The following is a 26,913-nucleotide window of genomic DNA, read 5'->3' as shown; positions in this document are numbered from 1 at the left end:
TCCCCGCTATTACGGGCACCCTTAATTTGGCCCGCATTCGAACGCCCACGCGTGACCGCAGCACCTCGGGGGCGAGGCGAGCAGCAGCGCTGACCCCTCGCTTCTCCTTCCAACCGCTGGCGGAAAAGCACCCGTGCCGCCGTCCCCCCCGGAATACCCACCCTGGCCCTGGAGAAAAAACATCTCAAGCGGAGCAGCAGCTGAGAGCTGGCTGGTTCATGAGGACACCATGAAACAGGACCTGGGGCTGTCTGAGTCTGGGCACTGAGAAGAGAGAAGCGTTCGGACTTGGCTCATCGTGTTTCTGTTATTTACCGCTGCAACGAGACGAGGCAAGAGGTAGCTCTGATTCCTACCCAACCTGCGGGGCCCTTTTAGTCACCGCTCTGTGACAGCGTGAGAAATGGGAAGAAGGTGAAGGCACCGACAGCCGGCTCTCCACCCCGCGCCCGGGACGCGGCTGTGCCTGTGCTGCGTCCTCTTAAAAACCCTCATGGCCACAGAAGCCAGAAAACCCCTGCGGCAGCGGAAGCGCAGAGCTGCAAACACTGGTACCAAGGGAGGAAGGGTTCAGGGTTTCGGAAAGCCCACCCGCACCTCGGCATCCCACCCGCAGCAGGAATTCCGATGGCCGCGGGACAACTGAACGCTGTGAGTCACGTCCCCGTCCCCCAGCCCCGCCAGTGGGATCGCTTTGGGTAAGCTCCCCAGATTTCTACCGGTAGAGATAACATGCTACCTTTTTTTAGCATCTATCTCTCTAAAAAAAAGTGTCTATGCTGCAGGATGGAGGCTGAAGAATAATATTAATGATAAATATTGCAGGATACAAATGAACTTACTGACTGGTATTTAAGCCCTAGATTGTGGTTTTACAGTGACATAGTATAACAAGCCATTCTCAGTTTTTATCATCTCCCTTTGGACGAGGTCCAGAGCAGCATTTGGTTTTGTTATAGTTCAGTGTGCAAAAAGATGGCTCTATGGAAAACAAAACAACAACAAAAGACAAGTTGTTAAACAGAGACACAGAATTATTTCTTCTGCTCGTTTCTTTTTTTCCTCCGACTGGCGGGTCGATGAGATGGCTAAGAACGGGGAGGTACCAGTGAAGGGCATGGTTACTGTTAAAGTTTATCTCCAAATACAGTGTACGGTAGTCGGTGGAGTGCCTCGAATTTATGGCTTAACACACTGCTGTGGACAGATCATCGAGTGACGGTGGTTTGATGGTTCCTCATGCATGGTTCCTGGTCACGGCATGCCATCATGCAAATCGTTTCTATGCGTTGAACGAGCACTTTTTTGGGGGGGAATCAGCCTGAGCCGTCTCCAGGCTGAAGGTACCCGATTACCCCATCTCCCAAACCAAGTAAAGCCCATGTAGAAAGTAGAATGCAGATAATAAATATCAAATAAACTATGACAATTAAATGGCATGGGCTAAATGGGTGGTTTGTTTCTTTTTTCCTTTTTTTTGTTTTACTTGTTTTAACTTTTTTCCTTTTTTTTTTTGTTTCTCTTTTTTTGCGGCTTAACTAAATGCAAATCTAGTTTAGTTTTGCATGAACAAACCCTTTAACATTGTGACTTCTGGGTTTTCTGTCAATAATAATCAACAAAATGGGAAAATAAAATCCATTTTTGGCTGCTTTGGAAAATACATGAATCCCAGCAGCGGGTTTTGTTTGTGTGGTGTGTGTGTTTTATTTTGCTTGTTTGTCCTAAGTTGCATTGACTGATGTGGAACATGCAGTATCCACCTGCCCGAACAATAGAAAATCCCATTTTTTTTCCTTTTTTGTGTTTAAATGTTTGTTTACAAGGGTCCTTTAAACAGGTGGTAGGTCACTGCTTTAGATGCAACGCTGTCACACAGTAAGCAGACTATGTTTGGTATAAGATCTTCAGGTAAGTGTCTCCACAGCTGTTCTGTATTGATATATTTCATGAAGTTTGTAAACAATCTTTTCACTTGCAAATATTTTTTAATTTATACAATTCTATTATTTTGTCTCAACACTTGGATTCCCTGACGTCTTTTGGTCTTTTTGCTTTTTCTCGTCTTCCTTCCTCCGCCCGTTGCTGCTTCTCCTTCTCGGGTTTGGTAACACTGTCATACGATGGGAGAGATGCAGTAGATGGGGTGCCTTCTTTTTTCTCCCTGTGTGTTCCTCCGTTTTCCAGTTTTGTGGAGACAGGCCTTCGGCTAATAAAGCCCCGTCTTGCTAAACGAGCCCTGTAAGCCCTCTGGATAACCACCGCTGAAACTTCTTCCTGCTTACGCCGGAGAGTAGTTGTGATAGGCTCATAAGACACTTTGGAAGGGTTGGATGCCACAAATCTTTCCTCCATCTGTTGTCTCAGTATATCCAGCTCTCCACTGTCCCCCAGGACACGTTTGGTGAAGGCAAACAGGATATCTAAACAGTGGATCCTGTCTCCACTTACCATAGGCAGGTCCATGGCAATGAGTTCAATGGTGTTGGGTTTTGGGACGCGGAGAGGATGTTCCAAAGCATCAGCAAAGTCTGCGAGCTTGCTGTACTCTATGAACTGTGTGGCATCAGGGTCGAATTTCTCCCAGATCTCATAGAAGGTCTCAAAGTCGTCCTCGCTTAGTGGATCTGCACTCTCCTCTGTCGCCACGCTGAAATTCTCCAGGATGATGGCAATGTACATGTTGACCACGATCAGGAAGGAGATGATGATATAACTCACAAAGAAAAATATCCCCACTGAAGGGTTCCCACAGTCCCCCTTAAAACCACTCCCAGGGTGCTCCTTGTCTAGGTCGCAGTCTGGAGGCCGGTTTAGGATTGGCAGCAGCAGGCCATCCCAACCAGCTGATGTGGTGATCTGGAACAAGCAGATCATGCTGTTGCCAAAGGTCTCAAAGTTGAACATATCATCTATGCCAGCCTCATGCTTGACGTAAGCAAAGTTTGACATGCCAAAGATGGAGAAGATGAACATGACCAAGAACAGCAAGAGGCCAATGTTGAACAAGGCAGGCAAGGACATCATTAAGGCAAAAAGCAAGGTGCGGATTCCTTTGGCTCCTTTGATCAAACGCAGGATACGTCCAATGCGAGCCAGTCGGATGACTCGGAAGAGAGTGGGCGACACAAAATACTTCTCAATGATTTCAGCCAGGAACATTCCTAAAGAAGAAGAGAAGGGACAGATGTGACAATGGAGACGTGCAGTCTGCTGCTGCTTCTGAACCTAGTCGAGGGACTGGGAACACAGAACTCCTTGGTCAGATGTTCAAAGGGGGTCTGTGATTGAGAGGCCTCACCTTTAGGCAGTTAAGTCTTAGATAGATGCTCTGGCTCCCTAAGTAGGTCTCCTAAATGCAGAGGGATTTGTTCCAGCTGGATAAGGATGGGTGAGTTGTTTTTTGGAGGTGTCTAGCTCTTGGTGCCAACTCTGCCATGGCAGTCAGGCTACGGACTCTATTTTGAAGGTGCTAAAAATATGTAAGATAAATCTTATTTCTAGCAACATACAAACCTGGATCTGAGTATTATACTGCAAGACAGTCTCTAAATGCTGGTGTTTTGTCAGTATGCCTGGGTGGAGCCGCATCCAGCCAAGCTTTGAGTGACCCTGTTGTATTTGTGAGGTTATGCACATTTTACGGATTAGCCGCTAAAACCCCAAAACCCGTTGGAGGAAACTGGTTGATTCAACATCCAACCAACCTGAAAACAAGAGTGCAAATCACATGCTGATGTAGGAAGCACTGCAATGCTATTTTAAGTGGTTAGTAAGCATTATAACATTCTGACGAGGTGAGTAAAATTTCTGTTTTTAAAGACAGGGAGAGTAATTGTCAAGTGTATTACTCCACGCGACTGGAAATGAATGCCAGAACAGAGGGAGGAGGGTGCATTACTCAGGACTTCAAGCTGCCAAATTCTGCCACAGTCTCTTCACAAGGCTAAAAAGAGAACCTAGAAGTCCTGGTACCTATATAGCCCCTTCAAAGACAAGAATGTGCTCTACTCTGCAAATACCAAGACAGCCTAGCACTCACAGACCTCTATCTAACTGGTGTCGCACTTACCCACGATGGACAGAATCACAACCACGAAGTCAAAAATGTTCCACCCGATGGTGAAATAATAGTGCCGCAAGGCGAACATCTTCAGCACACACTCACAGGTGAAGAAGATGACAAACACCAGGTTGATCCAGTAAAGGATGTCCTCCATCTGCTTGCTTTGTGTGTCTGTCTCCACCATCATGGTCACCATGTTGAGGCAAATGAGCATCATGATGACTATATCAAATGCTTGCTGGGTAACAAAGTCGAAGACAGCTCCTTGAATGCGGTTCTGTGCAACAGGAGAGAGACAACGAACCAAATGAGTTTGAACAAAAATCTACCGTTAGTCAACAAATTATTTTACTGTTGGTGGAAACAAGGATGAGGACATAGTTTTTTCAGTGAAGCTTTCAAGGCAAACTCTAGCCACAATTCAATCTATTCAGTTTATGGGAAAGGTAGGAAAATGCTATTATTTATACCCCAAACATGCTACCGCAACCCTGTATCTTCCTCCTTGTTGAGACCAAAGGCAGGCTGATGCTCTTCCACTCACAAGGGAGACAGCAGCCACGTCTACCCTGCCGTGGTGACTGCAGGGTACTCGAACTAGATTTCAACTACCTCTTCTGCGTCCTGGCAGCAGCCTAGTTCCAGCGGCAGGCAGAGCAGCAGGATGCCTTATCCACAGCAGTATCTAAGGGACTCACCCAACACCCCATGCAAAGCCTTTCAGAAAGCAGGGAAATGTGCTTAGGTCTCGATCAGTTCAAGCCACAAGACTGTCTAATTGTCCAAGATCCTGCTCCTACTCTCCAGCTATAGCCTCTGGGAAGGCAGGCTTTTCAGACTGTTTTGTTGATTCAAGTGAGCCAACTGATTAACATCAACCGCGGCTGTAGCGTTTTAACCTCTCTCAGATCATACCTGAATTGTAATGACAAGAACATGGGGATGTGGAGTCCAGCATGAGTTAGAACAAAGGATGCTTTTGGAGCCGAAGCTCCTTTGGAAGTCTACTCTGCAGGTTTTTTCCTTCAGTTCCCTTTATAACATACTCACCAGAGGTCGGGGAATGGGTTTTTGAGGTTTCTTTGAGCCCAGTTTTTTCATGGCATTATAGTACTTCTTTTGCTCTTCTGTCATGAAAATATCTTGACCTCCAAAGTAAAGGGGCAAAAGGAAAACTGGTTACAATCAGCTCATACACCAGAAGGGAAAGGAATAACATCCTAGCTAAGTCATGAGGATACCTGCCATATGGGAAGTTGGTGGCAGCTATTTTAGACAGAAATAACTTATACTAATACCCAAAGCACACTGGTTTTCCTTTAAAGAAAACTGAGTATTTTTCCTATGAATAACCTGTTTTATTGCACTACATCCTTCCCCATCCCCTCCCTATCCTTTGTGATAAACAGGTAACAGAGGTGTCGGGCCAGTTAGCAGGTACTGCATACACGCAAATCCTCAGCTTGACTTACAGAGAAGAAAAGCAGTATATGAGAGATGGGGGGAGAGGCAAGGAAGACATTTTACTTCGTCTGTATATTTTAATCAAGACAAAGAAAAACCAGAAATGCATGAAAAGGTAGTCTAGGGAAAACGTCTAATCCGGCTAGGGTTTTACATAAAGCTTTGGGCTGCCTCTTGTCCTCCCCTGAGCCTGTTCAGCCGCTCTCAGTGGGGCTGGGTAGGGAGTGATGCACCAAGAGTCACAGTGGTTCTGCAGCCCACAGCTCTAGGAGGGGAGGCTTGTGCCCCAGACTGAAGGTCCTTGGCCCTTATTTTGCAGAAAAACCCATCAAGCTGAAGACTCAACATTCCTCTAACAGGTCTCAGCTCCCCTACTGATCAGCAAACACCGATCACTTATCTTTTTCTTTTGTTGATTGAAGTTGTCAATGATGACACCAATGAACAAGTTCAGGGTGAAAAAGGAGCCAAAGATAATGAAGATGACAAAATATATGTACATGTAAATGTTGTCCTCATACTTGGGTTGCTCTTCTTGCTGAATGAGAGATGAGAAGAGAAATAAATGACATTTAAAAGACATTATATACAGTCAAAATGAGATTGGTCATGTTTCCAAGTATTCCCATGTAGGGCAGTCATGCTTTATAAAGCTGTAGTTACGTATGGAAAACCGTGTCCTCACACTGTTTAAAGCAAAAGTATGCATACATGTTGTATGTATATACCAGGGAGGATGGCGATCTAATTTTCAGGAATATAATATGCTACAATTTAAACTGACTTTCACTGTAAATGAGGTCAGTGCCCATACAATATATAGTAATTTAATTTGCAAGTCACAAAGGAAACGATCATTTTAATGACAAGCCCTGTCAAAGTGAAGACATCACTCTTTCTTTCAAAGAGGGACATCTAGGGCCATCAGCTGATCAAAAAGAGAAGAACATTTTTTACACTGTCCTGACATAGTCATAGCACTTATTTATTTCCAGCAGCGCATTCAGTGTAGGACAAGAAAATCCTTTCAAAAATCTTTTTATATAAAACCAAGAGAAGAGAAGGAAAAAAAATTAGAAAGCAAAAAGGAAGTAATGGTATTTGCATGATTCCAGCATGCAAGAACAAGAAAAGTGCCTGAAGAAAGAGCTCCAATCCAGACATAATTTCAAAACTAGATTCAAACCAACACTTGGGCTCCCGTGTAGACGGGACCTTCATGGAGGACCTTCTGGCTAATTCCTCCCCATAGTTTATTCTGACGGAATACAGAACTTCATTGTATTCCTTTCTTCACTGTATTTCCACTCCAGCAGGAGTTTCCCTGCCCTTAAAGCAACCAGAAGAACCCCGCCCTTTTCAGGATTTTCTTCCGCACCTTTTAACTTATCACACTAATAGAGCAAATGAAACAATCACAGCATTAAATACATAATATAAGCAAATAATATAACATAATAGTTCTACAATTTTTACTCTTGATTTTACCAAAGCAAAATAGCAGAGTGAACTACTGGGAGGCGAGTTTGTGGTCATGCACTTTACCTTTCTGGAATCTACTGCTGCATACATGATGTCCATCCAGCCCTTGAAAGTAGCCTAGCAAAGAAAACAAACACACCTTCTCTTAGAGAGAATTCACCCAGAGCAAAAGAACAAGTCTCATTTGTGCCACCTATGTCAAGGATTCCCTGGCACTCTTGATCGCCCTGTATACTGAACTTTAGTATTACTTAAATATTTCTCTTTATGGAAGGCACTGTTTTACACTGAGGGTGGTGAACCACTGGCACAGGTTTCCCAGAGAGGTGGCAGATGCCCCATCCCTGGAAACGTTGAAGGTCAGGTTAGACAGGGCTCTGGGCAGCCTGATCTAGTTGCAGATGTCAGGGGGATTGGACTGGATGGCCTTTGAAGGTCCCTTCCAACCCAAACTATGAATCTAACAAACAGGTTTTACTGTTGTCTCGTGGAAGCTTTGGTAAGACTCTTTGAAGAGTAGAGTTGGGGCCGCTTGCTGTGCTGGGAGACCCACACTAAGCAAAGGGACGAAAGATAAAATGGCAGTTTTATTCCAGACCTAAATCCGAGTGGGTTTAATGGGATGCTGTATTTCATGGAGAGAAGGAAGCAGCCAAAATGCATTAGAAGAAGTTTGTATTTACTACTAGGGAGATGGTGAAAGCAAAACTTACAACTTGCAGAAGAGCCAGATATCCTGCCCCAACGTTGTCAAAGTTAATTTTCACATTCTTCCATCGAATCTCAGTGGAGTTGGGTGGCATCAGTGCTTCGCAGTCCGTCTTGTTGTTAACAATATCTATTTCAAAGCGCTCCTCAGCTGTTTCATTAAAGCAGTAATGATATTTCCCGGCAAACAGGTTAACCCCCATAATGCTGAAAATCAGCCAGAAGATAAGGCAGACCAACAACACATTCATAATGGAAGGGATAGCGCCAACCAAGGCGTTGACAACCACCTGTGTTGGAAGGGGTGGGAAAAAGTTTCAGTATAAAACACAAGGCAGGAAACAGCAAGCATCAATACAGCTGTTTTTGGGGGGGGAATAGGAGGTAAGGCCACTGACAGATCTGTGGCGTTTACTCCACGCAGAAGTCGGCAGTGAACTTATTCCAAGCGGTGAAAAATTCTGCTTAAAAGCCACCTACCGAAGCTCTGTTTTTAAAATAAAACAGGCCAGGTTGTTAGATTTACCAGGTTTGATTTTGGATTGTTACTTCTTTAGTTAGACAACAATTATTTTAAATAATTTTAGTTGCCAAAAGGGAGAGGGGGGCATTACTGAGTGAGGCTCAGACTTTCTTCTTAGTAACAAACAGGCTCCTAGCTAAAATTTTCTCAGAGCCAAGTTTGAGGACACTTTTGCTCGTGGGATTTGATGGGTCTTATCAGCCAGTGGCCCTTACGGCCATTCCCCGCTTTCAAACAAGGCTGTTATCACTTCAAAGCCTGCCTCCGGCTCCCACCGAGGTCGCCAGCAAACTGCATGGCACTGACTTCGCTGGGGACAGGACCAAGCCCGGCATTGCTCTGTTAAGGCTAAGCAGCGAGTCGCCGTATACATCAAGGTCATATTTGGGACTAAGCAAGGCCAATCATGTTGTCTCAGGCAGACAGCTGAGCATGCAGCTAGGCAGGCTCAAGAAGACAGAAAAGCCATGTTCCTTCCTCCAAACTGCAGCAAACACAGCAGGAAGCGATACTGGGTTTTGTCAGAGCTCCTACCTTCCACCATCTCCTAATTTTCGCCTTTCACGGTTTGGGAGCACCATGTCCCTAAGCATCCCTGGCCAACACGTGACAAAGCGTAAGCTATCAGGTTTTTAATAGAGTTAGGTCAGCAGGATATTAAATCTTTTATTACGATCTCCTAATTTAGATTCCTTTAATAGATGAAGAGAATCTAAACTGTTTGCCTTAGTTTTGAAAGGCTACTCAATTACACAGTGCTTCGGGAGTCCTCGCGTAGTAGCACCTGAGCCACAGCTGGTCCTGGCCACCACCAAGTGTCCCCTCTCCTCCCAGAAACCTGTTTGCTGGATGCAAGCACCACACACGGGATAAGCTCTGCGGCGAGCACCTGCCCTCCACCACAGCAGGCACGGAGGCAAATTGAAGACAACAGTGATCTAGGCAGTAAGCGGCGTTACAGCAACTGATAAATGACGTCATCAATTCATCACTGCATACCCAGTGAGGTATAAAGACACGGGTTAGAGTCAAGCCCTCCAAACAGGCTCTACACCAACACACCAGCAGTACGCCGTTCTGGCTTAAGATCCTTCAGATTTCAATGCGCTGGTTTATTCCAGTTCATCGTGGGAAGCGGCAAAAAGCGTCCTATGCTCCCGAAATACGGCCACTTATGGTACGTTAAATTTATACAGCGTTCAAAAAGATCCGAGAGAAGGAACATGGCTTTTGTGTGCAGACTAACAAAAATGCATGCACGTTTCATAGCATTACTGTTAAACTTCCTGATTAATTTAAGAGCAGAGCAAGCTCTTGAAAATGCAGATTACTATGGAGTAGAGAAAAGCAAAGAACTACATTTTATGTTTCCTTTGCAAAGGCATTTCAAATCTCTATTCTCTGGCTCAGAAGAATTGTTCTGGTTGTATGGGGCAGCAACACTTGTCTTCAAGTCAAAACAAAGGAAAAATAATTGGGTTTAGGTAACTAACAGGGCTGCAGTCGTAACTCTCTTATCAATTTTGCTGTGGTGAAAATCCCCTACCTTAAGCATGAGAATTTTCTGATAGTGCATTAGAAATCACAGCTTCCCTCCAGGGTGGCTTAAAAATAGCTTTCAATATCTACCGGATTAGTGCTAGGTCTTTTCCTTTGTGATCATACTCTTAGGTGGGACCTGAACCCAGCCCAGCAAAAGCTCTGGCTTTGTGCCCATGCAAAAATTTTCTTCCTTTGTGCCTGTATTATAGAATGAAGTTTAAAATTAGGCTAACTGACACAAAGAAATACTAGCAGGATAACGTGCTGGGGAATAAACAACCCTCTTTGGATTCGTTATGGTATCATTTACTTCTATCACTTCCTAAAGAATTTGAGGATTCCCGATCAGTTTGTTGCCTTTCAGGCTGTATTTTGTGCTCAGTCACACTACAGCAAACTCGAAGGAGATCAGAAGGATCCAGGTGGAATCACTCCAGTCAGACCCTGGAGTAAAACTGTGCAACTGCTATTCCCTTCTTTTTTTTAAAAAAATACATGATTTTATCTCTCCTAATATTTCTAATTGTGAGCTAACTGGGATTTAGCACAGAAGACCTACGTTATTGTTCTGAGAGCAACTGGGAAACCAGTTAACACAACGTACCCTTTACTTAACAGAAACGTGCAATTTTTTTACATGTTTTTATAAGACTATTTCAATCCCAAATGGAAAAAAAGCACCCAAATACAGAATATTAGTGGCAAAGTAATGAGACATTGCAATAATTTCAAATCCCCAAGACAGTGATGCTGTCTAACAATTTGAGGAAAGCTTGTTAAGTTCAATGCTTTGCTTGTGCTTTGTTGCTAGTTCCACAGTGACAGGACAGGGGACCGTAAAGCATGGTAAAAGGGAGGGAGTGGAAAGGAAAAGCTTCACTATCAGACAAGGCTTCCAGTCACCACCAGACTGGACCGAGAACAACAAGGTGCAACAAGAGGAATTAAACCAAAGGCTTTTTTTCAAACAGCTGAGCTCCCCGCCAGTCCCTTCCTGAAGGCCTGAGTGATCCGAGAAAGGAAGCAGCCTTTTACCCCCTTGCAGGCAGACTGCGTTTTTAAAAACCCCTCCGATATAGTCTTTCAATCCAATTCCACCAGCGGCCAACACCTAGAGGGGCTGGAGACACTGAGGTGGTTCAAATTCTGCTTCTTTGCACCTGGTGATTCTCCCTAGATAAAAAAAGTCACAGCTGAGAAGCTCCCTCGGATGCTAGAGGTCAAAGCCAGGCTAAATGAGAACAGCCAAGTGTTAACATCGTCTACAAATGGCACGTGGTTCGGGCCAGTAATTAATGTAATGAGGCAGCTTAATGCATCTCCCTTTCTTAAGAGGGGAGGGTGCAGCGGTGGGCAGGGTGAGGGGACATCCACAGTAGAGGTGATCGAGTCAGCAGCTGCATCATGATTCTGTTTGGAATTTTCTTTCCACCAGTTTTGATCAGTTCTAGCATGCTTAAAAAAAACCGCTCCACAGGCATGCAGAAGGATCAGCTGCTAATGGCATCTTACCCTCATCCCCTCAAATCGGGACAACGCTCTTAAAGGCCTCAAAGCTCTTAGTGTCCTAAGGGACTTTATGGCACCTAGTTCCGAGTAGCCCAGGGCATTAGCTATAAGGCTGACTAAAGAGACCTACACAGAAAACAGAAAGAAAAAAAAAGAAAGAAAAAAAAGAAAGAAAAAAAAAAAAAGAAAGCAAAAAAGAAAAAGAAAAAGAAAAAAAAGGTTCCAGACTGTTAGAATGAATCCCCTAGCACTGATTGCCCAGCCCAGACTGCCAGCCTGGGCGGCCCCCATAATAAATACCGAAGACATGACACCAGCTGCCTACTTCACTTGACTGAAACGACCTGGAAGGAAATAATGCGGTTGAGAAAGGCATAAGAAAAGAACATAGGGGAAAGGTAAGTGAGAGAGAGGCAGAGACACACAGACGGAGAAGGGGTCTGTCGGAAGGAAGAGCCCAAACGATGACAAAAACCTTACCCTCGCCCTTTACTGTCTGCAGGATCCCAGCGGCTCCCATTAAATTTAAGCCAGACAAATTTTAAAGGTACCTATGAGAAAGAATACAGATAAATACACACACTGCACAACCTGCGCTCAACTCGTACAGCAAGGCACCGTGCTCACGCTGAGCAGTGGTGCTTCATCCGTGGCAACGGCCTTCAGGGACGGGACGTGTGCCTGAGCTTGCTTCTGCCAAAATAGCTCTGAAAAACGCGAAGGCTGGCCCTACCGCACACGGTGCTGAGGCACCCGATTCCAACTTTTACTGCCTGAAAACTCAAGGATGGGTGTGTTTTTTCTGCTTGTAACACAGAGCAACTGTCGGGGGCTTTTTTTGCCTGCCTGAAGCTGCAGTGACACTTGTGAGCATCCCTGAGGGAAGATGAGGATGGGTAAGTCCATCTCACAGATGGGCAAACTGAGGCGTCACAGCGACTGCGTGGGTGCTCGGGCTCATACGCTGACACCATGACACAGCTGGGGACAGGTTTCTTACATCCATTTTTCAACACCATAACCACAAAGACAACCTGTTTTCTTTAGCGGCTTGGAATCAGATTCAGGCTCTACGCTTACAAATTACTGAATATTCTTAACCAGCTGGTACTGGTTAAGTAGAGCAGCTTACTGAGAGCAGCTCAGGGTGCCGCAGGATTAAGCCCTGTATTACCAAAAGCATGAAGGCGTGGAGCCATTTACTTTTTGACCTGGCACGTGTGTTTAGGGCAGCAGTCCATCTCCCACGTGAGCCAACTGAAAACTCTTTAGATTAGATCAGACATGACTTGGCCATATGTAAAGAGTATCTACAGACACCATTTCATCAGCATCCCACTCACTATCTTCCATTTTTGGCTAGTATCACATTACAGACACAGATAAGAACAGATATGTCAACCTTTTTTAAGGAGAAAAAAAAAAAGACATCAATATACAGTAACAAATAATGTAAAAACATGAAACCTCCTCCTATAACAGGTGGGGTTTTTTTAGCTTAATTCTCAGAATGGGACACTTCCTATTTATCATTCCTTTTTTTTTTTTAAAAAAAAAAGGATATTAAGATAATAACGTGAAATTAATTACAAGGACGATTCTTATTCCACACATATTCCAGGGAAATTTCAGGACCAGATTTCAAGTGTATGGACATGCGAGAAAACTTAAAGAGATTTCATCTTATTTTACTGTTTGTGCTTCACGCTTTTTCCGTCTACATACCCGCCCCAAAAGTGGCCACAATACATGGCCATATGGCGCTCTGGCTTTTCCATATGGTTTTCTGATTTTAAAATCACACTGATTAAAAACATGGCAGGGGTGTCCCAAAGGTTTACAGCAAAGCTTTTGTGATCAGCCTGCTCAGGACGGGACCAAGCCCCAGCAACACTGGTATAATAAAGTCCCAAATTTCAAAATACGGATGGGATTTGGAGGTAGGAGCTATAAGGTCCATATACAGAGAACTACAGCGTTTTACCCCCTAAACAGGGTACAGGCTTCACTGAATCCTCACTTTTAGAGCTTCTTCCCCTTGGGATAACGCCTCGCTCCCAAGTAGGAAACTAACACAACGGCAGTAAAACACCTAAAGGTTTTCATGGGGTCTTTTCAGTATTATGCTCTCGGGACACTCCGACAGAAGACACAGCAGGCACCGATGTCAGACAAAAGGAATTCCAGATTGACTGAAAAGCAGAAGCCTTCATTATTACCCAGAAAAAGACTTTGTCTTCACAAATACACCCAGCAAGCTTTGGGAATCAGAGGAGGAGGGTTATTTGACAATGCTATCAAACCTGAAAAATAACATTCAAGAGCATTGTTATGATGCAAAGGCTTATTCTCTATTAGTCACGGCTGCCATCCTGACTTCAGTAGAACCCCATCTACGTCACACAGGAAAATTTGTTAAAAAAAAAAAAAAAAAAAGAGGTGATTTAACAGATGCAGGACATGATGCATAGCTGAGATTTTGTTACTTGACATCTCAAATTCACATTTCAGATTTTTTGCAGACAAAAATGTGCAGCTCTCCTGTCTACGACACCAAGTGAAAAGAGAAATTTCTCCTAAAGCACTGGGAATTCGGGCTCCTTGTACATAAGCGCTTGTTCATTCCCTGTAAATGTGTTACCTGCCTGGGAGGTTCCTTATCTTTACTCCACCAGCAGCCAGATACTTGGGAAGCAAATGAATCTTGTAATACATTATTTGTCAATTAAACTGCACTTCTCTTGTTCCCAACAGCTGGAATTCAACTCACAACAAGAAGCATAAGGACTGTGAATGCTATTTTTGTGCTCAGCTGCTCGTTCTCTTTTTAATACACGACCCCAAAGCATTTCATTTGCTGAAACGCTCTCCTCAAAGCGGCACAGAAGAATAAAAAAGATCTCGTATTAGCCTCCATGTTAGCACTTGTACTTTGTCTTAAGGCAGGGAAAGAGATACAGGGTTATTTTCAGAAAAGAAGAGTTACTTCTTCAAGATGTGTGTTAAAAGGAAAGGTGTTAAGGGGATCAGAGAGGACTTTAAAAAAAAGATAATTAAAAAATTCATTTTTCCACAGGAAATGTAGACCTCTTGAGTCACTTCTGCCCCTGAATTCCAAGCATAGTTCCTCCACCTACTCAGAAATATTTCCAGAGTGATAATGTCACCGAACAGCAACTTGGCATAACTGAATCATATTCGAAGTGTTCCAAATGAGAAGCTTGGAAATTTTTTAATTTTTTTTTTTTTTTATACTTGCTCTTGGGGCACTCACTAAGGACACTTTCACAACTGGATGTGGTGAAACGTCTTAAAAGAATCCAAGCACTTGGGACTGGATTGGAAACAAATTGGAACAAAAAAAGTTCCTTTTTTGCAGTTCTTTGGACTTCAAGTCTTACTGAATTCCATAATTTTCTGCCACTTTTGATAGCATAAATTCCATTTATTTTAAATGGCCTTGCTGTGCTTCAGAGCCAAATTTATTACTAACACTTCCCTCTGCCGTCTTTCTTGTTTTAAATTCTCACATTTATTCTCCCTATGAAGATGTTCTGCAGGGGAATTCCAGGGCGATCACGTGCAGAACTGTCCAGACCGACCATTTCCCTTGTTCATGCTACGATCCCATATCAGCAAGTTGTCTTTGTTACGGTCTTGCTTCTTCTCTCCTGGGCATTAGATCTTTTTAACAGGAGGAGGATGACGTTGAACTTCATTTTGCATAATAAAGCTTCCAAAGCGCTCAGATTTTCACATGTGCCCAATGTTCAGAACACCAGACCTCGTTAGGTGGTAGGGTGGGAAGATTTTGCCTGCCACATCATTCCCTCATCGTTAATAACGCAAGCAAATGATTACAGAAAGAGGGTGTCACCAAGGAATACTGTGTCTGCACAAGTTCTCCCACTGTTAACACCTTTCAGTAGCTCGACAAGCGCGCAGGCATCTTAGAAACAGTACTTTCAGCGGAGCAAAAGAGCCAAGGGCTGGAAAACCCGCCTTGGTGTCTGCAGGCTCATTAGCACCTGCAGGGTAGAAATTCCACAGTTGCACAGGAAACGCTGGCAAAAGCCAAAGGGCTCAAGGAGTTTATCCTTGTTTTGGAAACTTACAGATACCTGGGACTGAATCCTCACTAAGTAAGCGATTCAGTTAGGGCACTCCTCAGCAGAAAACGTTACCCCAGCATTCTTCTAACTAACATTTTTTCCCCAACCAGAAATAAGGAGGAGAGGATACATACAGCCACAATGAGGAAATCCAGCCAGCACCAGGCGTTAGTGAAGAACTTGACAAAGCCGTAAGCACACCATTTCAGCAACATCTCCAGGATGAAGATGTAAGTGAAGACCTTGTCAGCATACTCCAGGATGGTCCGGATGGTTTTCCTCTGTTCTATGTAAATATCCTCAAAAGCCTGGGAAATAACCAGGTACTGGTGTCATTATATCGGATTTATTCCATAGTTCAACGTCGTTATTCAGCAGCTTATTCAAACAACACTGAGATGAGCAGTGGATTTACATTTCTTAGACAGTACACCTTATCTGCTGTAGTAGTTGCAAGACTACAAACAAACAAAACAAAACACAAAAACCAAGCAACCAACCAAAAAAAATAACACAAGAACTTCTCTGCCTTTTAGGGATCTGCGTACTAGCCTTTATATCTAAATGTCCAGCAACTGGTATCACTGCAGTAACACGCACAGGCAGGTTTTCTCTGCAGCTCAACACGTACAAAAGGGTCGAGTTCATTGGCAATGAGACTGTTAATTACTATGAAAGCTGTGTATGTAAAGAAAACCAGACTACTGCCATGGAATATGAATTGTTGTGGACTTCTGTCCTAAAACTCGTGAATAACGCGTGCTTGAAGTTGTTTGTTGTATAACCCTATCTACTAAATAGTGTACTGTGTGAAAACAAACATAGTGATTATTTGTATCTGTGTAACACCACAAGGTCAAGCAGCTCTGCAAACATGGGAAAACGAAGAAAGGGAAATATAAAATATTCTTGTTCAGTAATGTGAAAATGAGACCTAGAAATCCTCGCGTTTCTAGTCAAGCTATGATCAGAACCCAGATTTGAAGGCTTTCAGTCTTCGTTCTTAATTTAAACTAAACAAAAATAATTAATAAAGGCTTTTGTACAGTACCTACCACAATGGAGCTGTGCTGTTTTCCAGGTAAGAATCATCATAGCTTGCCTTTTCACCAAATTTCCTATATACAGCTTTCCCAATTAGATGTCCCCTAGCTTAACACCACTGGGCTACACATATTTCTGTATTTTACTCACCAGAGCACCACTGCTCAGTAGGATCATAAAGATGATGAAAGTCTCAAACCAATTATGTTCCACAATGAGAAAACAAGTCTTCCTCAAGGTCCACCAAGACTTCCCCAGCCCTTCCTCAATATTGACCTGACAACATTTACAGCGCTGCATACAACCTGGGATAGTGCACAAAGGAGCATGAGCCCAAATTTTGTTATGTAACAGATGATTTAATGTAAGAACATAAAATCGTCATTGTCTAGAAGCAGTTTTGACGCCAACAATATTAAACACGCAGAGTTGTAACTGAAACTCTTGCGTTCTTGAGAATTTTATGATTACTTTCGCCACTTCTGTATCTGGGCACCTGAATTAACATCAATTTGTGAGCAGATTAAACAAGTTATATTTGGTGAGGTATCCATGCACTTGACAGAAGAGGAATGGAAAACTTACTGATAAAATAACCTTGAACCATTTAAAATACCTTTGCCATGGGAATACCTGTAATGGATCGGTTGCTGAAAGACATTGAGGCCAGCGACAGAAGGGGAAAAAAAAAAACGACCAGAAGCCAGATTCTTCTGTTTCCAAGTACTCAAGGCATCAGCTGTACAACAGATCAACTTGCCCTACCTATAGGTCATCTACAACCTTGCAATGGCAACTACATCTCCAAGGCCTTCACCTTGCAAATTCTTCTAAACTAGTTAACCAGAGTCTGAGAAGGGTCTCAAAATAAGCTGACAGCCATCCCTGATCCAGACTGAGACCTACTCTTAAGGTAAGCTTACAGTAGACAGGTCCCTGAAAGAGCTCAGAGGCTTCTTTCTACGCTTATAGTCAGAGCTTACCTTCTGTGAAGCATGCATCTGGGTCCAGATACTCCTCTGGTGCCTCCACAGGGACTTCTTCCACTTCAGGCTTTATATCAATGGTGCTACCTTCAGAGGAGCTGGTATCATCAAGTTTCTTGAACACAAAATAAAACCCAATCCAATCTATAATTAGTTCCCAACAAATACCAAACTTCATGATGACTCAGCAATTTGTTCACCAGATTTACTGTAACTAAAGTTGTTTCCTCACTTCACCTCATTAAGATCCTGACCCAGCTTACACCTCATGTTAACAGGACAGACGGTAATAAGTACTTATGTTTTGTGCTGCAGCTATCTAGTTCTCCCTCCCAAGATGCTTCCAGGCACTCACACGAGGGTCAAATGTCTAGAAGAAATTTTTAGCATTTCATCCTACCTCTTTGCTGCCATCAGGATCTGTATCACTGCTGAAATCTTCTGTGTTGAGATTTTCAAAATCTGATTCACCTACAGCAATAGGTACCCGGACAGTGAGATTTGGGTTATTGATGAAAGACATGTGATCTTCATCTATTATGTACTTCTCCACACTGCTCCCAATTCCGCTCGTCGTGCCATTGCCATTCTTCTGATAATCAATGTCTCTGTTGATATCAGCCCCTGTGTGGTTAGCGATGCAGTTCACCTTCTTGTCATACAATTCATCCAAGGGTTTGACCTCATCTGCCTCTCTCTGCTTAAAATGAGCCTGCATGAACTCACGCACTTTTGCCTTGGTCCAGGCAATGCCCTTCTTGATGCGAATAACAGAAATCTGCAGGTTGTTCATCTCCCCATCATCATCTGTTGCTGCCAAGTTGTCTGCGCTGAAGGAGCTCAGTAGCAAGGCTAAGAACAGGTTCAGCACCTGAAAGAGAAGAGGAGGTCACGCTTGGCAGAGCTGACACACAAGGGTTCTATTTCCCAAAGCTGAATGAGAGTATTTAACCACCCCCGTCCTGCTGATGTTAACAGGGACTAAAGGCTAAGCCTCCAAACACCATGCTGAGCATCAGCTCTGGTGTCCCACACACCTATCGAGGTTCCCAGGACTCAGGGAGTAAGACACTGATCCTGCAATGTGTCACAGGGTCACAGGGGTTCGGCGCAGGTAAAAGGGTGCCCCTTGCAGGATCCAGACCACAGATGTTAAAGAGAAGAATTTAAGCAGCAGCTATCCAAGGGACTTAAATTCAGCAGTACTGGTTTAGTCCCATCTCTGACTCAAAGGAAATGGCCAAATCTAGGCATTTTGCATGATCACTCCTTGCCCACATCTAGTGATAGTTCCCAAGACTTATTTTGTCAAAAACCCTTGGCGAGACAAGTCCTCTCAGAGAGAGCTCACAACACTACTTTGAAGACATGCAACTGTTCACACTACTTCCTTCTTGCTTACATTTTCCCCCATAGACTTTTCTTCATAAAATTTTAGACCAGAAGGAAACATCATGATCTAGTCTAACCTCCCACACAACAGGCCGTGCAATTTCACCAGCTGATTCTTGCACACAACTATACCTCATGATTGAGCTAGTGGGCAGATTTTAGAAGAAACTTCCAACCTGATTTTAACGCTTCAGGACCTTCCTCTGCGTACCAAATTAATTCCTCTACTGGCATTTGAAAAGTGGGTCTTGCTTCTTTTAAGCTTCTTTTACCCCCTCAGGCAAGATGTGGGTCTGTCCCCTTCGACTGACGGTTTTGTACCTCCAGCTTTTATTGCAAAGTGCTTGGATGCTTTATTTGTGGGCAACTGTTTAAGGTCCTAATCAAGCAAAGCACATCCTTAATATTGTGCTACCGAAGTCAACAGGACCATTCGTATGTCAAAGGCCATGAAGGACCCCAACAGAGCTGGAACAGACTCACAAATCATTACCCTCTAAGTCCTGTCATCTCCCCACGTTCTACCCCACCCAGAGGCAACCAATAAAGACCATCAGTAACCATTTACTGACCACTAAATTTCCGATGACCATGACCATCATGAAGACAATCAAGCACATGGCCTGTCCTGCTACTTCCATACAATCCCACATGGTCTCAATCCATTCCCCACACAACACACGGAAGACAATAAGGAAGGAGTGGAAGAAATCGTGCATGTGCCAGCGGGGTAGCTCACACTCCGGATTGATCTTGCAGACACACTCCTTGTAGCTTTTGCCGAAGAGCTGCATGCCGACCACAGCAAAGATGAACACGATGATGGCTAGCACCAAGGTCAAGTTCCCCAAAGCACCCACTGAGTTACCGATGATTTTTATCAGCATGTTCAGAGTGGGCCAGGACTTGGCCAGTTTGAAGACTCTCAGCTACAAAAAAAGAAAATAAAAAACCAAACCAGACAAACGACAATTTAATTTAAAGAGGAAAATCAAGCAGAACTTTCTAAACAGCAACCATCATCTATTTTACGTAAACATAAGCCCATGCTTCTGCTACTGAAGTCAGTGGGAGTAGGGAATGCTTAACTTCTCTTTGAATTTGTCTTTCTGTATTTTGTACTTAGTTATCCCCCACACAGTGATCTCCCTTTACAACAGAAAAATATGGAGCTTCCACCTTGCTTTGCAAACTTTGCAACATTAAGGAAGTCAGGAGACTTATTTGAAGGGTGTGTGTCACCAAAAATTACTTTTTTCTTTCCTGAATACTTCTCATCTTCCCCTGGAAAAAAAAGACTTGTTTTCCCGGCATACCCAGAACACACAATCTAAGTTTAATTTCCAGAGAATCTCATTTGGAGGCAGACTTTCTGAAGCTGAATGTAAGCGGGAGCTTCTGAGTGCTGTGCTCCTTGGAAAATCTGACCTCCGGTACGGTTCTCTACACCCAAAAATCTAACCTTGAGGTTTTCATAATTTAATTTTCAAAAGCTTGACTGCTGACAGCACAACTTAAAGCACATGCAGGCTGTAGGTGTTCAGCACTCTTATTATACTGTAACATACAACCTACCCAATTCGACCACATGAAATAAGAGGTGCATTCTATCACGGTCCATCTCCACGCATATTAAGTACCCCACATCAAGATACCTCCCAAGTCACCCTTCACAGCCTCAATGCAACGAGCTGTTGCTCAGATCTCATGAACAGCAGTTGTGAAATAAGAGACCACAAAAACGACACTACTCCATCTGTGTCCTCCCCCAAACCAGAAAAAAGTGGATTTTGCCTTTTCTCATGTAAAAAGCTTCCTAGTAGCTCCAAGATAGTAACATTCAAAAAGAACGAATATGGAATACCAATCGGAAAGATCGCAGCACAGAAAGTCCTTCCACATCTGCTAGACCCAGTTCCATTAAACTGAGGGAGACAATAAATCCATCAAAGATGTTCCAGCCTTCTTGGAAATAATAGTAGGGATCCATGGCAATGAGCTTCAGGAACATTTCTGCTGTGAAAATTCCAGTGAAAACCTGGAGTGGGGAGTAGAGAGACAAAGAAAGAACAGTCAAAGATTCGCTTTTGTTCGTTTTCTGATCCTCAGGCTAAATATCAAACGATACAGTTTGTCACGCCAATTCAAACATGCAGCCTATGCAATGCTACGTGCTTGCTGCAGTAGTCTTTTCTCCTCCAATGCAGCACAAATACCATCGACCTACTCAGGCATACCAGATGGGTTTTTAAGTAGTAACAAATTCTGAGCAGAGAAGTGCACCCTTAGCAAACATCTCCGAGTTGCCACAGACTGCAGTGAGGGCAAGCTCACGCTGCTCAGTGTCCTCTAGAGTCTGGAATAGCATTTTTTTCAGTCTAAGTCTACATTAATAAGCAATGTAACCCAGCAGGAGCAGATCTGTAAGAAATATTTACCAATACTATCTTACCAGATTTCCTACAGAGAGCACATGTTCAAACTCTGGGGTCATAGGATGGTGCTCCATTGCCATGAACAAAGTGTTCAGCACAATACAGATGGTGATGGCCAAGTCCACAAAAGGATCCATGACAATTAAGTTCACTATCTCCTTCAGCTTGATCCAGTACGGGTGGCATTCCCAGATCAAGAACGTGTTGGCAAATTTGTACCAGCAAGGGGGACACTTCCTCTGGGACTCTTCCAGCTCTACAGTTACAAAACAAAACAGCAACAGCGTTCAGTCTTCACCTCTAAGGCTGCTGGATCTGTCTGATGCTCAGCACAGCTAAAATACTGTCTGATCCTGCCTGTCATGAACCCCTCTCATGTCTGCCTGCTTGCACAACAATTCAATTTTCATGGGCCAAAGTTGCCACGTGTACACGCAACGCTCAGAACAGAAGAACTCCAGGATGCTTGGCAATAGCTTAAGACAAAGAGTTACTAAGCCATGAACCTCATGACCATGGCCAACCATGCAGATCACCACGACAGCAGAGTTAGGTCAAGTCTTGGTACAGAGCTTCACTAGCTTCTCCTTTGTCCCTACACAAGGGCTACATCACGTCTGCGTGAGGCTACCAGGAAGTGCGGTTCTACACCTCTGCGACAGCCCTGCCTGGGCATTATGATTCAATCCAAATTATTTTAAATGAAGGGATATATTTAACTCAGAACTGATCAAGGTAAAACGGTTTAAGGCAAAGTTACAGATTCTAAACTGTCTTTGGTGCCAGTTTTTAAATAACTTAAATGAATTCTGTGCTGAATGCAGACATGGTCTAAAAGAGGAAATATGACATAATGCTGCAAAAGATTTTAAACAGGAATAACCTGATTAAGACTAACCACATCCATTTACAGAAATCAAACGTGATGCTGTGTCCATTTTTTTTACGCTAGCTTATTTCAAGTGCTTAGGGAGAAAAAAAAAATAAAAATCAGGAGTTCCCCTCCTCCATTCTTTGATTTGCAATGGTTCCATTCAGGCTATACAGCTGTTCATGCTGAAGTTTTATTTTTTTACGGGTAGGGAAAGGACCACTGCGCTCTCCTTCTCATTGGTTCTCTGGTTGCTTAGTATTTAGTTGCCTTGGAATTTCTAAAGTTAAAAGAGAGGACCGTAGCACTGTAGCCTGTAGGCGTTTGCGCAGGAGGGAAGCAGCAGCAGAACCTTGCTCTGTTTCTAAGTATATTTAGTTTTCATAGAATTTTATTGCAGGAGACAGCAGGAATTTGAGATCATCAACCTCATATGGCTGCTGTTCATAAATTCTTGTTGGCTCCTGCGTAACATATTTGGAAATCTCATCTCCATGTGCTGTCCATTTCAGACTTGCCGTCATCCAGAAGTCCCTTTCTCTTCTGACAGCTGTCACACTTCAGCTCTCAGCGCAGCTCATCTTTTTCTGCCACGGACTGTAAGCAAAGGAGGGTCTCTCCAGTCCTTGGGAGATGGCAGAAGACGGAACACCTGTATCGGACACTGTCTTACTCCTATAACCGCCAGGCTGCATATTCATTACTGGAAAATTACAACTCTTTGTTGTCTTTACCTCTGTATCTACATAATTCAGATGCAAAACCAAAAAGTAAAATAATGTACTGCTTGAAAGCAGGGGCAGCTAAATTCTGCCTATCTGAAGGGCACGCACTTTCTCTGTCGGGTACCCAAGGCTCAAAACTGATCTCTGCTGTGCTCCCTTGCCCAAAGAGACGGGGCCTGACCTGAGCCTGTGCTCCCCACCCTACAGCCCTCACCCAGGTCCCTTACAGAGCAGCTATCGCTCTAACCCCCTACGCCACTACGAAGCCACCTTGTGAAGTTTAACATTAGCACTCGGCATCCCCTTGGTCAGACTGAGCGGACACCCGTGTCTGTACCCGTGTTTGGTGGCCGGCCACGCCGAGGGACAGCCAGCGCGGCTGCAGCACAGGGAACCCAGGGCAGATGTGGTGTGAGGAACCACCCTATAACCGCCAGGTTATAACCTCCTCCGTCTTCCTACAACACACCACGAGAGGGCAATCGATACATACAGACCGGAAAATACCACAGGCACACCCTCAAGGACCTACCCTCAACAAGGGTATTCGTCAAGCCGGTCATTACACTGTTGGTTCGATCCTTTCTTCCATAGGATGCGTTCACCTGATCCATCGAGACCAAGAGAGACCCACCAGGTTTCTTTCTAATTTCGATTTCAGTAGTACCCTGCAAAATTCATAGGATGATTAATACAAACTCTTACGTCTTCCCAGTATTTTACATACTCTCAGCCTAGAAACATGGCACGTATGCCCAAGAGAGAAAAACATCTTTGTTCCTGCTATCCTTCTCACTTTCCTACATTACGTAAGTGGTCAAACCAAAACTCAAGCCCTCATTTCCGCTAGCACCAGTGCTTTGCAGCCTTAGACGAATTAAGGACTATGTTTTAAAGAACATTTCTAATGAAGACTGCTGTAGTACAAAGTAATTTACACTCTGTGCTACTACCAGATGGCACAGATGGGCAGTGACTCTTTTAACCGGGTCAGAGTGTGAAATCCACCCCAGCCTCATTCGAGCCACCCAAATTAATACGGTTCAAGAACTGAGCATTTGACAGTATCAACATTTATTTCAAAATAAGCAGCTGAAAAGTAGGATAAAAGAAGCTCAACCACATCACCGTCGGAGAACTAGTCGGGATTTCTCCCACTCTAGGCCACTATGAGGCGAATTTTCTAACACAACAGGGATATGAAATAGTGTCTCAATTTCGCCCTCGTGAAGGACCACCCTGCTCCCCTCAGGTCAAAGACTTGCACTTCTAAAGGCACCTCACAGTTGCCCTCCTAAGATTGCTCTGGATTGCTCTGGAAATGCCAGTCTCTGTTAGGCGCAGACAATCTTAACTGTTTTTTTCCTCATTAGAGGAATTTGCCGCTGTCTGCTTGCGATCCAAGGTCTCTGCACAGCCCATGCAGCTCTCTCACCATGACAGTCGATTGCTTGTTGCATGGTGAACCTTCTCTACCTATAGACCTAGTAAAATAACTGCTAAGTAATACCTTCCCTTTTACACATGCATCATGCAGATTACTACTCTTACCATGTTCATGCTGCGTTGGAAAGAGAATTAAATACTGAAGCAAAACATTGTATTAACATGCTAACTAGGGAAGGAAAAAAACAGGTAGCAACTGATGCTTAACATAACTAATTAAGGTCAAACAGGTTGCAAGAATTGAAATAACTAAAAAAAAAAAATAGCTTGGAATTTATAGTCATGGTAACCAGACTTTTCTCAGAAACAGCTGATTTTGGTATCTCCCAAATGATGTTGTTTCAATCTTATCCAAATTCTTTTACACCCCACTAAATAACATTCTATTTTTTTGAGCTTTGTTTCTCTTCTGCATTCTGAAATGTTGATCCACTAAAAAGGTTACTCAATGCCAATTCAGTCAACTAATTACAAAAAGTCACAGTCAAGGAAAATTCAAAAACTAAAAAGAGTATTTTTTAAAAAGCCTTATTTTACTAACAGTTTCCCTTGCAAAATTTTGTGAGAGCTGAAAGATTGTTTGTATTTCCCTTTAAATCCCCAAATATTTTTGTGGAGAACATTTGCAACAAACTTGGGTTGGTTTCCCCATTCCCATGCTTCAAATAGCTCCCTATGAATTACCCCGACATACAGCAAGGGTTCCTACTGTTATTAGTCCTTTAATTGAGGACTCAATTCCAAGCCTTTTTTTCCCAGGAAGCCAGGGGGAGAAGGCGGGTCACTGAGTTTGAGAAGGAAAGAAAGGGGAAGTTAAAGCACAGGGTTTTTAATCCGATACAGACTTTATCGTCTGCGGCCAGACAGACCAACTCTCATTCCACCAGGGTGTCTGGTTCACTCGAAGGGCGGCATACAGGAGAGGAGAGGAGGACAGACCGCCATGCCTACGCTATCTACTCATTGACTTCCTTACGCTGTCGTCGGTAGCTGCCTTATCTATTTTCACCTCAGGCAGAAGGCGTCCCCCAGGCATGCTGGAAGGTGGGCCACCGATGAGGGACACCACGCCGTTGCAATCCACCGTGCTGTTCCTCTTCACGTTTCGGCGGAGGTTGGGGAAAATTCGCGAGGACCGGCTGCCTTGGCTGTAGCCGCTGTAGCCGCTGTAGCTGCTCCTTCGATCGCGACCACGGATGGGGATGAAGAGGGAGTCTCTCCTGCCTTCGCTTTCCTCCACAGTGCTGTGCTCGTCATCGGCAAACTCATTCTCCGAACCTGGGTCACGAAACCGCCCTTTGTAGCTGAAGATGCTGCTCTTGCTATTGTGTCGGGAGAGAAAAGGGGAGCCTGGGATACTGAGGAGAGACTAGGAGGGAGAAAAGAAAGAACGACAACAGCATGAATAGTATGGAAACAAAGCACTGCAGTGCCGTCAAGTGCTGCTAAAGTGGTTTCGCTCCCTCTCCAGGTCTACACAAACCATCACCACTTAGTCAGCAGCTATACTTTAAGAGTTGTTCACTCTTGGCTGGCTGAGCTATGCTGGTGAAGAAGTTATCTAGTTAGATTCGCTACTCTCGGGAACAATTTATGCCAGGCTAAGTGTGTGCAAGGGCTGGAAATTCGGGCCGTAAGCATCCTCCTGATCCACTGCAAGTTTAAGATGGTGGGCAGATTCCTTTGACATGCTAATCAGGATCTAAACTAGAATTATTATCCTGACTACAAGCAAGCAAAAACATTAGCGAAGGAAATGAAAACTACCTGGTTCATGATGGAAAATTTCCTTCCTAGCCTGTTATCTGGTAGCCTGAATGCTTTCCTCCTCATGCCATCCTCAGATTCAGACTTGAAAACCTTTTCGTTGTCACACTTCTCCTCTCCTTCTGACAGTTCCTTATCCTTTCGTTTTTTCCTCCTGTTTCGACGCTCCTTGGCGCTCTTGGAACTGAGTTTGGAAATCTCTGAAGAGCTCCGAGACATCCTCCCCCCCGCATCGTCTTCCACAGCATCTTCAGAGACTGTTCCTGCCGAAGTGACCATAGCAGCAGCCTGGGGGTGTAGGCAAGAGAAGGGAAAAATAGATCAGATCTTACCATGTTTAGTATTCCATTTTCTGCCTTAAGAAAGAGTGTGGCTTAATGTGTGTAAGTACAGTCTTTGGGGCAGGACTGAGATGCTTATTCTTTCTCTTCGAAGAAACTTGCAGCCAGGACTCGTAAAAAATTTTGTAGTCTACTTTTGCAGGACTCTCTCAGTTCCTCAGCTTTGTTTATAAACATTCGATAAAGGACCAAAAAAGTTGTACTTGTCTGTCTTGCAAAGATATTCTCACTAGGAACTCTGGGAACATTTAAAATTTCCTTAGTAGAAGGGGGTTTTCCAGTACAAAATAAACACAGCAAGCTTGCGTATAGTTCAGAAAAAAACAGCAGCAGCAGGGAAGAGGCAGTGCACAATGTCAACCCCCAGTCAACAGAGGATGCGATGCCAGGGCAAGCCAGCCATGGCATTGCTGGATTTTTTGATTATACATCACTGCTCTGTAATAACAGGCAAATAAATCTTAAAATATGTAAACGCATCCAAAAATATACAATCAAAA

General features: G+C 43.8%; 1 protein-coding gene across 3 annotated transcripts in view; it reads right to left on the bottom strand.

Moving 5' to 3' along the window:
• Nucleotides 1-1,020: 1,020 nt before the first annotated feature.
• SCN8A (sodium voltage-gated channel alpha subunit 8) overlaps nt 1,021-26,913 on the bottom strand; it is a gene marked incomplete at its 5' end in the record, with an annotated part of 44,797 nt that continues 18,904 nt past the window's right edge. The window contains 17 exons of one of the 3 annotated variants that reach the window (XM_082011812.1): nt 1,021-3,164; nt 4,073-4,343; nt 5,117-5,241; nt 5,927-6,068; nt 7,076-7,129; nt 7,726-8,010; nt 11,298-11,420; nt 15,541-15,714; nt 16,601-16,755; nt 17,434-17,551; nt 17,837-18,307; nt 19,401-19,757; nt 20,693-20,866; nt 21,281-21,519; nt 23,392-23,527; nt 25,282-25,674; nt 26,073-26,360. In XM_082011812.1, coding sequence (XP_081867938.1) covers nt 2,017-3,164; nt 4,073-4,343; nt 5,117-5,241; nt 5,927-6,068; nt 7,076-7,129; nt 7,726-8,010; nt 11,298-11,420; nt 15,541-15,714; nt 16,601-16,755; nt 17,434-17,551; nt 17,837-18,307; nt 19,401-19,757; nt 20,693-20,866; nt 21,281-21,519; nt 23,392-23,527; nt 25,282-25,674; nt 26,073-26,360 — 4,653 coding nt within the window. In that variant the 3' untranslated portion in view covers nt 1,021-2,016. The remainder of the gene's footprint in view (nt 3,165-4,072; nt 4,344-5,116; nt 5,242-5,926; nt 6,069-7,075; nt 7,130-7,725; nt 8,011-11,297; nt 11,421-15,540; nt 15,715-16,600; nt 16,756-17,433; nt 17,552-17,836; nt 18,308-19,400; nt 19,758-20,692; nt 20,867-21,280; nt 21,520-23,391; nt 23,528-25,281; nt 25,675-26,072; nt 26,361-26,913) is intronic. The other 2 variants (XM_082011813.1, XM_082011814.1) reach the window with 2 other exon arrangements.

This window comes from Phaethon aethereus (assembly GCF_964289735.1).
Source record: "Phaethon aethereus genome assembly, chromosome: 29".
Lineage (NCBI taxonomy): Eukaryota > Metazoa > Chordata > Aves > Phaethontiformes > Phaethontidae > Phaethon > Phaethon aethereus.
Note: the sequence above shows the minus strand (reverse complement) of the source record. Positions and strands in the feature narration are given on the sequence as shown.